At 43.7% G+C, this 15,921-nt stretch overlaps 1 protein-coding gene across 2 annotated transcripts in view; it reads left to right on the forward strand.

The window, feature by feature from the left end:
• Positions 1 to 12,964, forward strand: part of MOCS1 (molybdenum cofactor synthesis 1) — a 35,081-nt gene extending 22,117 nt beyond the window's left edge. The window contains exons 8-11 of one of the 2 annotated variants that reach the window (XM_083434487.1): positions 1,275 to 1,385; positions 2,244 to 2,364; positions 3,478 to 3,540; positions 9,610 to 12,964. In XM_083434487.1, coding sequence (XP_083290613.1) covers positions 1,275 to 1,385; positions 2,244 to 2,364; positions 3,478 to 3,533 — 288 coding nt within the window. In that variant the 3' untranslated portion in view covers positions 3,534 to 3,540; positions 9,610 to 12,964. The remainder of the gene's footprint in view (positions 1 to 1,274; positions 1,386 to 2,243; positions 2,365 to 3,477; positions 3,541 to 9,609) is intronic. The other variant, XM_083434486.1, reaches the window with a different exon arrangement.
• Positions 12,965 to 15,921: the final 2,957 nt, after the last annotated feature.

Consider the following 15,921-nt stretch of genomic DNA (forward strand, 5'->3'; position numbering starts at 1 on the left):
TGTCACCATCTGCAGTGATCATGGAGCCCAAGAAAGTAAAATCTCTTACTGCCTCCATTTCTTCCCCTTCTATATGCCAGGAGGTGATGGGACCAGTGGCAATGATCTTCGTTTTTTTGATGTTGAGCTTCAGACCATATTTTGTGCTCTCCTCTTTCACCCTCAATAAAAGGTTCTTTAATTCCTCCTCACTTTCTGCCATCAAGGTTGTGTCATCTGCATATCTGAGGTTGTTGATATTTCTTTCGGCAATCTTAATTCCGGCTTCGGATTCATCCAGCCCAGCCTTTCTCATGATGAATTCTGCAGATAAGTTAAATAAGCAGGGAGACAATATACAGCCTTGTCGTACTCCTTTCCCAATTTTGAACCAATCAGTTGTTCCATATCCAGTTCTAACTGTAGCTTCTTGTCCCACATAGAGATTTCTCAGGAGACAGTTGAGGTGATCAGGCACTCCCATTTCTTTAAGAACTTGCCATAGTTTGCTGTGGTCGACACAGTCAAAGGCTTTTGCATAGTCAATGAAGCAGAAGTAGATGTCCGTAATTCTGGTAGCTACTTTTAATCAGATGTGGCCATACATAGTGAAAGAGTGATACAGCCATGAAGAGTGAACTGTTCATTTTTCAGCATTGGTTTCACACATACGTACTTAACAATTTTTCAGTTCGTAGTTAGATTTTCTTCTGGCAACTTACCTTGGATTTAGCCTGTACAGTATCTTCACCTCTTCAGTGGCGAAGGAATGGGAGTGTGGGGGCTGCAGGCCATCCCGGGTGTCATCACTGCGGGGGGGGGGGGGTGAGAAAATGCAAAAATATGAGGTTTTTTTAAAAAAATGGGCTTATGAAACTTTTTAGTTCAGTCAGCAAACATAATGAAACGCAGCTGGCACTGGGCACCACACCACAGGGGCTGGCACTTACCGCGTGGCCTGCAGCGTGCCTGAGCCACGCATCTCTCCTGGGAGTGACGTGGTGGCTTGGCACCTGCAGGCTCCATGCTGCCTAAAATGGCCCTCCATCTGTTCCTCATCTGCCCTACAGCTGAGGGGGAGGTGGCAGAGAGGCTCCATGCAGTGCGCCCTGCCCGCAAATGCAGGACGCGCACACCACACCTGAGCGGCTAGGTATGCCGCTGCGTATCTTACTCCAGTTTTCATTAACTGGAATAGGATGATGCTGAAGCCAGTTGAGTAAGATATTAACGAAGATGTGCTTCAACTTTTCTCTCTGTTTTCTCTTTCTCAATCCATGCCTGGGTCACAACAGGCATATAAGGTGCCGCATTTTCAGGGACAAGTCAGCTTCATCACCTCAATGTCTGAACACTTCTGTGGATCCTGTAATCGACTGAGGATCACAGCTGATGGAAACTTGAAGGTAGGAGCACGACGTTATTCGCCAGCTTCATCTGGGCCGTTAGAGTGCTTACATGATTATATAACCTGCATCAAGTGCGCACAAAGTTGTCATTGCATCCAAAATGGGCCAGAAGTCATTGGATGATTGCTGCCTAGTTAGACTCAAGTGGTAAATCAAATAACAGTCCCTGTTGGATCCTACTGTAGATTTTTGTTTTGCTGTTGGAAAGAACAACTGTGTCTTTTTCCTTGGCTCTCAGTGTTACAGAAACTGCCTTGTTTTCATAATGCAGCATATTTGAGCTGTTAAACTAATTGGTGAGAAGTCTCTGAAGATAAACACATTGTGTAGCTTTTTTATGTTAAATCCTCTTAAATTGGCAGCAGGAATGCTACTCTCAGTAATGTGACTGGGAGGGTGTGGGTTTTCTTCTTTGCCAGTATCCAGATTCATTGCAGAACTCTGCCTGATCTGTCAAATCAGACATATGTTGCGCAGACTGAATTGGGGGTGGGGGGCTAGGAGGAAGAACGCTTCCTGCCACGTTATGTTTCCATGTTGTGTTTTTAAAATTAGCTTTCAATTAAATATTGGCAATTCCCACCCAGCGGTGGCAGCCTTGCTTCCTGATCCCCGCCCTCCAAAATTTTCTGCAGTTGAGAAAGTGATGGCTATTGCCTTCAAATGTCCCTTTGACTACCAATCCCCACATGGGTTTTAGTGTTGGAATGGACAGCTGAGTATAATTGGGCAGAGTATAATTAAAGACGGATCTGGAGATAAAAACCTTTTGGGGATGTTTTCATGCCATCAGAGTTGATGCATCCAGGCAAGCAGGGTTATATGATTCTCTCTCCTCTCATTCATTTTTTACAGGTGTGCCTTTTTGGAAATGCAGAAGTGTCCTTGCGAGATCACTTACGATCTAATGCCTCAGAAGAAGAACTGGTTCAGATCATTGGGGCAGCTGTTGGCAGGAAAAAGAAACAACATGCAGGTATTTTGTTTTACGATTCCAAGTTGTATAGGCTGCATTGTGCACTTCATTTAAGAGCGATTGCATTGCCATAGTGCCTATAATAATAATAATAATAATAATAATAATTTATTATTTGTACCCCGCCCATCTGGCTGGGTTTCCCCAGCCTAATAAAATATATAACCAAAGGGCTTTATCTATCTCTCCATCTATTTCTGTCTATCCTGCAGTCCTTTTATTTTATTTTTTAGCATGAGAGGATCCTGTTTTATGCTGAAAGTGTTAAGTGCAACTTAAGCAGCTGCTGGTCACATTATTTACCTGGTCACACATTTTCCACCTAATTTTTAGTCCCACATAGCAACACAAATACAGCTGGTTACGTTGTAACAGTATGAAAGTTTCAATTGTTGCAAATTTGTATTCGTGAATTTTCCTGTGTTTTAGTAGTTGCTCGATTTGCCTAGTAGGTGGCAAATAAATGCTACTGTTGACCCAGGGATCTGGAAGCCTGGAGTGGTAGACAGGCAGAGTCAAAAGAAACAATATGTGGCCTCTATTTAACCAGGAATAGGGGGTCCATTTTCCTTTCTTAGCAAAGGTTTTTACAGCTTCATGCCTTTTATTGTCTTATTGTGAATGAGATGACACCAGAGCCTTTGGAATCATCCAGAATTCTGCCACCAGAAGACCTTATTATAGTTGTTTCTGAGGTCAAAGGTGAACCTCTGTAGGGAAACATTGATAATTCCAAGTCACATGTCTGGCTTTCCTAGAGCCCTGCCATTTCAGGTCCTGTTGTGCTTCTGATCCAACCCTTCTCCACTAGTTTGCTGCAGGAACCTGGCTGCTCATTTCCCATGCGAACTGTTTAACATCAGTTCTGCTTCAGGAGGTTCAAACTGTTTCCTTTTTCGCTTGAGGAGGGTGTTAAAGAAGCCCATTTGTTGGGATGAATTCTTCATTTCTGTGCTTCTGAATACTTTTTCCTTATTGGGACCGACTAACTAGATGTCTATGCTATTCCTTGCACTTTTCAAGTATTGTTTCCATTTACAATACAAAGCTAATATGACTTAAAATCCTCAGCATCCTCTAATTCATGTCTGTCTATCCTTTATTTATTCCCAGGCATGTTCAACATTTCCCAGATGAAGAACAGGCCAATGATCCTCATTGGTGGGTGACCAATCAGTACGTAATAAAACACATCACAATGCTGTATTTACATTTGCCCCTTGGGGAAAGGGTCAGTCTTTTCCTAGGCTAAGTGTGTTTGAATTTTTAAAGAGGTGTACAAACAGCTTTTAAAAAGAGCTCACAAGGAGAAATTGCATGTTACTTGGCAAAAACTTTTGTGATCTCCTTGGCCATTCACTTCCACCTTTTGCTGAGTGTACAACTTGTTTATTCATTCTCATGGGGGTTTATGAGCTGCCTGTCTTTTTCTCTCCATAGCCTGTAGGTAAGCACTTTATAGTGAAGGGGTATCTCATTCTCTCTGTGTTCTTCTCAGCTGCTTTAAAATTGGGCGCATTGACAGAATTACATAGTTGGAATTCAGATAACTTGGGAACAGGAACAATTAGCTACTAGCACTTCCACAGCATGGAAGAACCATGTGGTGAGCCAGTACTCATCCCACTGGCGCTCTATTGAGATAGGTTTGGGGATTTGCCTGTAATTCAACAAGACGTTTTGGGGAGAGCGAAGGAAGCTCGATGCAAAGATGGGACCCCTCTAGCTGGCTTTGGAATGGCAGGCAGGCTGCCTACAGTCTGTTTACGCAGCTAAGAGCTGGATTGAGTCTGACAAGCGTGCATTCAGCATCTCGGGAAAACTAACCACTGGCATTCTCTGTACAAACAGTCTGGTTTCTGTGACCAGAGTTGAGCCAGCTTTGTCATGACACGCAGGCTAGTCGAGGCATATGGAGAATGACTAGAAGGGCCTCCTAATTTGGACTTCAGGCTGATTGCATGGTTCCCCCAAAGCCAGCTAGCATGTAAACAGGCAGAAGGAAGCGGTTGGAGAACACACCAAGGAGGTGTTGAGGGAATGTAGCCTCCACTGCCACTGAGTGCTGTGCAAGGAATTAATTGTGCTGCCCTGCTGCCTTAGTGTATTTCCACGCTTCCCTTCACTGCTTTAAGGGGATTTTTAAAAAGTGATCTCATTGTTTCCCTTTGACATCTTGCTTCACATAGGCTCATTCGCAGGAGAGTGCCGGCTGGGGTGGGGGGTGGGGAGTTTGGCAATTGCAAAAAGTGAAGTATAAGATCTATATAGCATAGACATTAATGAGAACTGTGAGTTGGCAGTGCTGGATTCTAGAGCATAGATACTGTCTTTTTAAGACCCTCATTTCCCAAATCTGTATGTTGTGATCCTTCCTCTTCCTGCATGTATATGCAGTTGTAACCAGGCAGAACTGGAAGCACACTCCCGAGCCCATGATAGAATGTATATTCACTGTGCTTTATCCCTTGCAAAGTACTACGACAATGCTTTCCCCCCTTCTACTACTAGGATGGCCATTGCGGCTAACTCCTCTCCTGTCCCATAAAATGGAAAGCTAGCCACTATATTTCAAGCTGTCTGAAATTTAAAGAGGCCATCTGGAAAAAAAGCAGAACATTGGTGCACATCTAGCATAGGTTTGCTGGCAAGTGAACAGGAGAGAGTCCAGTTTAGTTGGAGGCCCAGCTCTATTGCTTGCTTAACCTCACATTTAATCCCAGACCTATGGAGAAGGGCAAGCTTTCCCCTTTCAAATTCCATCTTGCAGGTGGCATCTAAGTAATATTTCCCCATTTCTCCCTGCTTGTTAATGAGCATCCTGGACTGCAGGGGTGTGGACCCCAGGTCTCTTTGTCTGGCCCTTGGGACTCTCCTCAAGCCATTCTCCACTCATGGTCCCTGCCCTGCAATCTCCTCTAATGTGTCCTTGAAATATGAGGATGTCTCTTATTTATTTGGATAGAGAGAGGGGTGTGTGTGAGAGAGAGAGATGTAGCCTACTGTAGAAAAGCAAGCATCACATCCATAGCTCCACCCCCCTTTTGCCTCTGTCCTGCCCCCCCCCCCCCCGGCATGCCTTCCCCAGTGAGCTGCCTATGAAGGGATGCAGCCCTTGGCTGAAAACCACTTCCCCACTCCCATTGCACTGCCTACTCACATCACCTATAGGAAATTCCCACAGATCATTTGAGCATGTGGCAGGAATCTTCCATCACTTTTTCAGCATTCTTGGTCCCTGGTTAGGCAAACATGGTGGAATTTTAACCCTCAACCTCTTTGGCTGGCAAATGTATTTGGAACCTCTTCTTCTGAATTACTTTGTCTGTGTTGGGATAGGAGGAAGTGATATTCAGAATCTTGTGGAGAATTTGCAGTCCAGGGGAACCGGCTATGAATACATCTATTGTTATTCATTTGTGGGGCAACTGGCTGTAAATCCGTGGTGAGGAAAATGGTGCTTGCTAAGTACACTTCTCCAGTCTTTCTGAAACATCTTATACTCCTGGTCAAGCCCTGTACTGTTGGACCAAACATGTTTGGTCATGCCTTATGAGGAACGGCTAAGGGAGCTGGGCATGTTTAGCCTGGAGAAGAGGAGGTTAAGGGGTGATATGATAGCCATGTTCAAATATATAAAAGAATGTCACATAGAGGAGGGAGAAAGGTTGTTTTCTGCTGCTCCAGAGAAGCGGACACGGAGCAATGGATCCAAACTACAAGAAAGAAGATTCCATCTAAACATTAGGAAGAACTTCCTGACAGTAAGAGCTGTTCGACAGTGGAATTTGCTGCCAAGGAGTGTGGTGGAGTCTCCTTCTTTGGAGGTCTTTAAGCAGAGGCTTGACAACCATATGTCAGGAGTGCTCTGATGGTGTTTCCTGCTTGGCAGGGGGTTGGACTCGATGGCCCTTGTGGTCTCTTCCAACTCTATGATTCTATGATTCTATTCTATGTTAAAAAGTGGTGCATTCCTTGCAACACACGCTTTCCTGGTGGAAGGCAGCTGTGCTGCAGGAGTGCTCTTTTGATATTGAGAGAGTGTTTTTTGCTCCCCAAAATTAGAGCCTCTGAGTGCTCCAGTATTTCTAAAAGAAGGGACACGTTCTCTTATATGAAAAGACCTTGAATCCTTTGTAAGGATTCATCTTAAAGACATAGCTGGTCTGTGAGCTGAACTGCACCAAGCCTTGCCTCATCTCTCTGCTGCTGGAAATGAAACAGGACTGCTGGGGGAACAGAAGCTTCCCAGGGAAGCAGGAAAAAAGCGTGTGCTGAGACTTCTTAAAGGTACACATCATTAAAAAGAGCTTTGGCTACTGCTTTACATCCCCCCCCCCTTCTCCCTCCCTTGCTCATAAAGAGAATTGCTGCCATTATGTTTAACAGGCTCCTTTTGACTTGGTCCTTGGCACTGGACACTGTAATTGCCAGAGCCAAGGGATTAATGAGAAGGGCAGAGAGGGCTGGTTCCCAGTGGACTTGGAACTGAACCTGGCAAAGCTCCCAGCCAGAGCAAAGGTAACGCGTGTCAGCGAGGGAATCTGAGCTTGCCGCAGCAAAGCTCCAAACATGACGTGTCTGTTGTTAACACAGCGAGAGCTGGCAACAGCAAGTGACTGCTTTTTACTGTAGTCGCTTGAAGTTTGGGCTACTGCTCCAAAAGGAGTAAGTCTACGTTGCAGCTTCCTTTCCCATTCTTGGGACTTGGAAGATGGAGCAGGCAACGGCTTTGCGTCAGGAGTAGCGTACTGTAAAAAGCCTATGACGGCACCACAATTCATCGTACTTACTCTTAGCTCAGTTTAATGAGACACTGCTTCGAGCTTAACAGCGTGGCATCTCACTTTCTGAATCCCAAGGGTGTGTTTGGGGGAAGGGCTGTAGCTCTGGGATAGATATCAGCTTTCCTTACAGAAGATCCCTGGTTCCCTGGCATCTCCAGGTACAGCTGCTAATGTCCCCTGCCCGAAAACCTGGATAGCTGCTGCAACTCAGTGTAAAAAGTATTGAACTTGATGGACCGATTGAGTGGACATGAGGCAGCTTCCTATGTTCCTAAATATATGCATGACCACGAAGCCAGCAGCCTCATGAGTGATCTTGTAGGTGAATATATTTATGTGGGCTACAGTATAGAGGGCTACACAGATAGCTTTCCCACCCGAGGCCACCAGCCTTCTAGCCATCAAGCAAGCTGCTTCTCGAACAATTTTAGAAGGGATATTTGAGGTTATTGGGTCAAGCCCCCTTGCTCAGGGCAGGAATCTTGCAACTACAGAATCTCTGCCAGACACGGAGCCTCTGCTGGAGTATGTCCAGCGGGGAGCCCATCACCGCTCTAGGTTCTTGCCATTGGGAAGCGTCTCCTAATGTTTAGCAGGAGATCCCTTCCCTGCAATTTTCATCTGCTAGTTCCAGAATTGCCCTCTGGTTGTGTGAAATAGAGAACAAGTCTGCTCCATCTTTTAAGTGGCAAGTCCTCCGGACATTTGAGTGCATGCTATCATGTTTCCTGTTGGCTATCTCTCCTCCAGACTAAACATGCCCAGCTATTTCAATCATTCTTCATGGGCCTTGGTTTCTAGACCATAGCTGTCAACTTTTCCCTTTTCTTGCAAGGAATCCTATTCGTAATAATGGAATTTCCCTTTAAAAAAGGGAAAACATTGACAGCTATGTTCTAGACCTCTTGCCATCTGGTTGCCCTCCTGTTTGTTTCTCGAGGGCTGCAATTGCTATTCAGAAAAAGTCAAAAGCATCTTTGGGTGCATTCAAATGGCTGGGTACAGGGAAAGGTGCTCTCTGCCTTTCAGTTGCAGTGTGCTGAAGCTTAGTAGTGGAGTCTTAGTTTTGTCCATGAGTTCATGCACAAATTAGAAGCTGGCCTCTTATTCACAGTCCAGTGCATCCTTTAGATTCCTCATGGATCCTCATCCTTATTCTTTTTTAAATATGCTGATAGCCCTCGTGACCATGAAGAAAATTGTTTTAAAATGGCACCATTATCTGCCTGAGATTTGATATATGTGGAGGTTTTTAGAGACAGAAATGGGAGCATGTCATTCTGCATGCTCCATCCTTCCCCACAGACCCATTTAGTTCCTGTTCATTCCTGCACTGCAGATTCTCACTAGTATTCCACAAGTCAGCATTTCTTTCCACACTTCTTGTGTTCAGTTAGATGATTCTAGAATAGGGAATAAACTAGCAGCTTTTCAGAATGGCTTTAGTAGCCATAATTTAGCCCTGTGCTGAAAATTTCTTTCATTTCCCCACCCCCCAATCATTCTCTTGTCAAGTGATAATAAAAGAAAGTGCATTTGAAAATTATCAAAGAGAGGGGAAATGTGGGTGAAATTCTGATGGGTGGGGGTACAGAGTTTTTGCTGGACTGAGGGATTTTGTGATTGTCTTTTCATTCTGCAAGTCAACTCTGATGATCTGCCTGTGTTTCCTGAAAACTATGACATCAGCAGCTGATCTTTTCTGTAAATGGAAGCTATCTCCCACCCCACCCCCTGACAACCATTCATTAACTTTTTTAAAAAGTGAAGCATTTTTACTTTTAAAGAATTGGTGTGAAAATAATATATCTTTTTAAGTGGCCAAGGATTCCCTTGTAAATAGAAGCAGCAAACGCACCAGCCTGCCCAGCTGCCTGCACTTCAGCTAAAGCCCAGGGAAGTCACTCCTGCCGTGGAGCTTTTTCAGATTAGGAAGTGCTGGCAACCAGGGAGACTGCAGGGTGCTGGAGTAGTAGAAAGAAAAACACAGCTCCTTCAGCCACCTCACAACAATAAAGTCTGCTCAACCCTGCACTCACAACTCTAAAGCAGCCATCAAATGGGGCATTAAAATGGAAGCCCATTTTGGGGGAAGAAAACTTCTGAGAAATCAAACAGGTTGCTACCATGTTGGAGCAGAACACCCATGAAGTATAATTCTGCTCTGTGATAGAATTTGGCTTTCTGGATTGGTGGATTTCTTCGATTTGAGCCTCAGCTTGTCCTGCAAGCCCAGCACACACCTACTCAGTTTCATGCACCTGAAAGCAGCTGCTTTTTAATAACTGATAACTGGCCTGGCAAATTAAGTAAATTTCATTATCTAGAAGGGTATGAATTTATTTTTTTCTTCTCTCTCTCTCTCTGGTTTGTGGGGGGTTATAGAACTCTGTGTAAAATTCCTAGTAGCTTCTCTCATCCAACAAACTTAACAACCCTGTGTTTTTTATTTCCCTAGAGGCAGCATCATGGTCGTTCCCACTGCTCCAAGATGCCCTGCAGGACCGAGCTTGTTTAAATGACGGGAGCCACAGAACTGGCCACTGGCTGACTCCAAGAGCAAGTTTATCCAAACAGATGCGGAAGACATTCCAGAAAAATGTCTTTATAGGACATCATGCTTTGCCAGGAACTTGTTCAACAGGACAGCTTGCAGCAGGAATTTTGCAAGCTCAGCTCCGCAGCCATTGCATTTGCCAAAAGAACTTGAGCTCAACTTTGGCAGCAAAGTGCCTTAGGACAGGAACTTCTATCCCTCAGCAGGCTTTTCACATGATTAGAGGCATTCACTCTGGGGTGACCAGGAGCAAAGCAGAGGAGAAGAACCAGGGACCTCTTCCCAGCGGCCAATTTCTTAGTGCCTCAGATCGTCTAACCCACATTGACCAGGAGGGTCGTGCCTCCATGGTGGATGTGGGCAGGAAGCTGGATTCTGAACGGACTGCAGTGGCCAGTGCTGTGGTCCATCTGGGCGAGAAAGCATTTGCCTTGGTGCAACAGAACCAAATGAAAAAGGGGGATGTGCTAGCAGTTGCCCAGATAGCCGGGATTCAGGGAGCCAAGCTGACCAGCCAGTTGATTCCACTGTGCCACAACGTCCCACTGAGTCTGGTGGATGTCTCCCTGAGTCTAGATGAGAGGAGGCATGCAGTGGTGATTCAGGCTCTGTGTCACACCTATGGGAAAACTGGTGTCGAAATGGAAGCCTTGACCGCTGCCAGCCTAGCTGCCTTGACCGTCTATGATATGTGCAAAGCAGTCACTCACGACATGGTCATTGAGGAGGTGAAACTGCTCAGCAAGAAAGGAGGGCAAAGAGGAGACTTCCAGAGAGGCTAACATAGGTCTAAAGTTTCCGAACCAAGGCATCACTTGCCGGTCATCAAAGGCAGCACCATCACATACTAGGAAGTGGAGATCTAGCTGATGGGAATTACAAAGCACAACTTGAGTTATCGATCATCTTGGCAGCTGTTTTAAGTGACTTGACTTTCCTGTATGAAACAGACATCGTTCATCTCATTTGCCTGCCTATGTAGTAAATGGGCTCCTTGGCAGTAGTGTTGAAGTTCTCATCTTCCTAGGGCTTCTTTGGCTTCCTGAAGTGTAGCTGTACTGAGCACCTTAACTATTCTCAGTGTACAAGGCTACAGTCCTCACTATTCATGGCTGTCCATCTTTTGGCACCTGCACTAAAAACATATGCATAATAAGATTTCCACTGATGTAGAATAATATGATCCAGAACTAGGAATTCAGGCAGACACACACACAAAAAAGTGATTAGAATTTTCAAGCAAGTGAACAATGATTTTTAATACTTGGGCCTAACACTGGAAAATATATACTATTTTTTACCACTTCGGCCAAATAACACTTTGGTACGGTGAGAATAGGCTACATTTCATCCTTGAAAATGGAAAACAGGTGTTTGTCAACTGAGAAAACTGATGCTAAATACTCAAATTAGTCCCTGTAATGCTGTGAGACTCTTGCTTCCAGTGGTGTTGAATGTTAATGGGGCATTTTAATTCTCACAACAGAATTGTGCTGAACACGGCTGCTATTTATCTTCCAATCGTTAAATGTTCTGGAAATAGGTCTCCCTTCATCAAAATTATTACTTTTTAAAGCTATAGGCTTGTTTCTTTTCTGCAAGATACTGGAAGGAATACAGTTTCGGGATACACACTCCTTTGTGCCAAATCCAGTCACTGGGCTACATTTCTGTCACCACTCCAAAACATTTCCATCCTGTTTCTATAGAACCTGCTGGATCACCAAATCCCCCAGGCTCTTCAAGGTGGCGTTCAAGATGATGGAATCCTCTGTGAGTAGCACATTAAAACGGCAACAAATCTAGGGAAACAGTGTCTTCCAATTCTCCCACATACAGTTAATGACGGTGTTAGGATGTAAGGATTTTAAGGCAAACCCAAGTGTCTGGAATTGGGAAAGCTCATTCTGAGCATTATTGGCCATAAAATTTTATCAGCAGGACTTGATGTTTAAATGCATCCTTCTTACACATACTGATCCCCAACTTCACCACATGCCCCCCCTCTCATGTGTGCAGAGCAGTGTGTGCACATTTTTGCCTTTAGGAAAGCAATGATCATTCTGTTTATTATTATTATTTTTTGCAAACTCCTTGACAATTAAACTTCAGAAGTGACATTTTAAAAACTTACAGATTAAAAGCTTGACTTTGCATTTTTAATACTTCTGCTGCTCTTTCTTTCTTTCTTTCTTTCTTTCTTTCTTTCTTTCATGGTTGTTCTGAGGATATATGAACATTTGTTTCAGTCCTGCAATTTACCTGCTTTTAGTTTTCAGATTGTGTCAGGAATCTCATTCGAAATTTTAAACTGCGTTCTTTGACCTAAGATTGCTGCACCGTAAAATAAACGCCTTCCTTGGATGGGGTCTTACAACATCAAAAATCCGCCATGTCTACCGTAAATGCCTCCTATACATATCCCCATGAAAAGAATAAGAAGCACAGGAATACAGCTGTGACTTGTGTAAAAGAAGATGTTTTCCAATGGATCTTCTGATATACCAGGCATTGCAGGAAGGCATTGGCCTAGGGATGTTAGGAAACTGCTCCAATCTAGTTAACGTCAATAACAAAAGAGAAGTTTCCCATGTGCGTGTTTCCGTGACTTTTGCACCTTCAGCAATATTTGGCATGCAAGCTAATGTAGATAACACAGTAAACCGAGTTGTACACTCAACATGGAGACAATAATACAGCTCCCACCTACCAAATGTGAATGAGTTCCTTTCTTCCTTCCTTTTTAAAAATTGAACTATATAAAGTGTACATTTGGGGGTTTTCGCTTTCCAGTTGTAAACGCATAGGCATGATTTCTTTTAAAAGGGCTTGGAAATTAACTTTATCTCACGAACGGAAAACTTGCTACAAATGCTGGTTCTGAATACATTTGTGTTACTTTCTGAAAAACTGTCCAATAATTGAAAACAGGGTACCCAGATGTGGTTTTGTTACAGTTGCCCCTGAAGCTTGTCTGCAGGGGAAAAGTTGGGGCTTCATGCTTACTGGTTTGGCAAAATGGCCTTTTGATCCATTTTTAAAGGAGGTCATTTTATATTTAAAGTGAGTTGTTAAGCACATTTTTTGGTGTTCCATAATCAAGCACTATATGATTCTTGGATCTATGTACAAATTTGGTATGTTTTCTAGATAATGGTGTACTTGGGATATAATGATTTACGCACAGATTTACTGAAGCACTGAGATTTTATTTTATTGCTCTACTGCACTTTTAATAAATAACAATTGCAAACAATGAGAGTATGTGGTCTTCATTATTCAGATATCTGTCTAGTTTACGGATAAAATGTTGAACAGTGGGGGGGGGGGGGAGTCATTAGGAATGAATGGGAACTTTCATAGAAACTAGAAACAAGAAAGTTTAAACTTACAACCATTTTTTTATGCAAATAGCTCTGTTGGATTAAACCGAAAGTCCATCTAGTTCAGTGGCCGGCCAAATGTGCCTGGGGGAAGCCCACAAGCGTACTGTGAGCAATGGCGTTCTTCTGTTACTTCCAAGCAACTGGTGTTCAGAAACATGCTGCCTCTGTTACAGAAGGTAATATATAGCCATCATGACTGCTAGCTATTAATATTCTATTCATTGTTGGTGGCGCTCACTACATCTTGTGATTTCAGATTCCATATCTGAGCTATATGCTGTGTGAAGGAGTACTTTCTTTTTGTCTAGCCTGAATCTCCCACCATTCAGCATCATTGGATCCTAGGATTATGAGAAAGGGTGGGAAACTTCTCCCTATGTGCTTTCTTCACACCATCCCTAATTTCATTGTTTCAAAATGTTTTACACCATGTCAACAATAAACCGGAACTATCTATCTTGTCCATTAGGCTTGATGTCTAAAACCAGGCAAAATAAACACGAAAGGGGGATTGATGACGTAAGGGGGGGTTAATTAACAATAGGTTTTCAAATGGGTGAGCTTGGATAGTTGACTTCAAAGACTTGGGATTTGATAAGGTACCAGTAATTAAATTTATGGGATGCACAGAAAAGCACAAGGAAGAGCATAACAGGGTTAAGAAGAGATGGTGAGGGCAGAAAACGCAATTTCAAAAGTGCTTATGCCTCATATTTCTGCACACTTCTTTAAGCAATGTGTTACTAGTTCTAGGGAATAAGAAAAGGGCTGGTAATATTTGTGTTTTGCTAATTGTAGCAAGAGGAATAGAGCAAGACGCAAAAGGGGTGAAATGATCTATATATTAATGTTCCAGTATCTATGACCGTTATTCTTGTTTGATTCTGAAGTGGCTTTCTCCTCCTTTTTCAGGGGTTAAGGACAGTTGGATTAAGGGCGTCAAAGTTCCAAGGGCAGCTGCTGACACCACGAGGTAAACAAAATTACAGATTAATTTTAGCATTGTTGATTAATTAACAAGATAGCTGTTGTGTTTTTCTGAGCTCTCTGGTAGTACGGCTGAGTAAAACCAGACTTAGGTAAATGGCCAGATTATTCCTTGAGTATTTTACATGAATGGCACATTTTTATCCTGAAAGTATGTGCTGTTTTTGCTAACGTTTTGGACAGAGTGCCCTGGTTTCCTTTTACAGACCTCCAGGCCAATGTCCTTTACTTCAGGAAAGCAAACAAGCCTGCTTTCCCTCAAGATTTAAGCTTCAATAATCTGTGGCTCTGCAGCCAAGTCATGGTACTCAACAGAAATATTAGAAGTTGTAACTGTGTGTGGCATTGGTTGTTGGCACAGATCGACTCGGGGAGGGGAAAGGGGAGGGTGTCCGCAGAGTTTCACCGAATGAACATGACTGTGGAGAGGTGATAACTCTTGCTACCCACAAAGTCTCGTGTCTCCTATTCTGGCTGGCAATTTGAGAGACTCCGTTCTGCCCAAGTCTACTCCCAGTTGTGGTCAATGGAAAAGGCAGAATGCTGCCAGAGCCTCCGTACTTTTGAGTTCACAGAGAATTCAGGCAAAGCTGTAAGAGTCCTGCTGGCACAGAAGGCAAGTGCCTGGACAAACCTTCCAGTGGTTCAGAAATGTTCTTGACACGCAGCCAAAAGTATCGTACTTGCACAGTAATGGGATACACAAAGAACCACCCCACAGCAACGAGTAAAAGACACGAAGGACTACACAAATACCTTGTGTTGGTGGTGAGAATGTTGGATTTGGGTTTGGATAAGGGGTACATTTTATTGCCTGTGGAGCTGTAATTGTGTAGCCTCTGAGGTAACCAACTGTTGGTCTTCAGTGGGTGGATTGTGATGCGACCAATGTGGGGCTACCTGAGAGAACTATTTCAAATCAAATTAGGAGCTAAGTTCTGCTGAGAGAGGAGACAAAGAGCCCTTATTGAATATATTGTCTTCCTGCCTTTCCTTACCTGTTGTTCTAGATGCAGTGGTTGAAGTTGGTCTAAGCACTGGGCCAGATAAGTATTGGGGGTGGGGGGCAAGATTCTGCCACCCTTCCACTATGAACTTTTATGCTTTGTTTGTGATTTGGCGCATTCCCAATATAGTGGGGAAGAGGAGTGTTGGCAATTGCTTTACTATAGGCTTACAATAACATCCAAAATCTCCCAGGGTGGTCCTGGCAGTGCCTCTAGAGTTCATCCTTCTAGGACAAGGCTAAGGAATCTGGCCTTCCGCATGTTTTTTTTGGACTAGATCCACCATCAGCTCTGACCATTGGCTGATGGGAGTTGGAGCCTAACAACAACTGGAGAGCCATTGCTTAAGACTCCTTTCTCAGAAAGACTCAGTACGACTTACAAAAATGCAAGAGATGTTTCAACAGAGCAGCTAAAGAAACAGTGCCATAATTGTTGCCAGTGCAAAGCAAGTAGAAGCATTAATTGCACCTAGCCAATAAGGGTAGTACTGGAAAACCAGCTAAAGAAGAATGGCATGAAAATGCTTTTTCTTAAAATGTAGATTGTAGTGCCTCCACTGGGTTCATTGTTGTGTTTCTTTTCCTGGAGCCTCTGGCAAAAATGGAGCCAGAAAGTAGGAATGGAAGGAGGCGGCAGCATTGCATCGCTGCTGTAGCAGCTGTGTAAAGTGGTTCCACGTGGATCGAACCAGGGCCTAACTGGCTGCTGTATTCATTGCCGTGTGGTTCTGGGCAGCGGTTTTACATCAACAAACTGTTATTTATTTACTTTAGAACTTGCATTCCATGGAAGAAGATGCTCCAAGATAGTGAGATGGCTAAAATTAAATG

The sequence above is a fragment of the Podarcis tiliguerta genome, assembly GCF_965153285.1.
Source record: "Podarcis tiliguerta genome assembly, chromosome: 3".
In the NCBI taxonomy this organism is placed as follows: domain Eukaryota; kingdom Metazoa; phylum Chordata; class Lepidosauria; order Squamata; family Lacertidae; genus Podarcis; species Podarcis tiliguerta.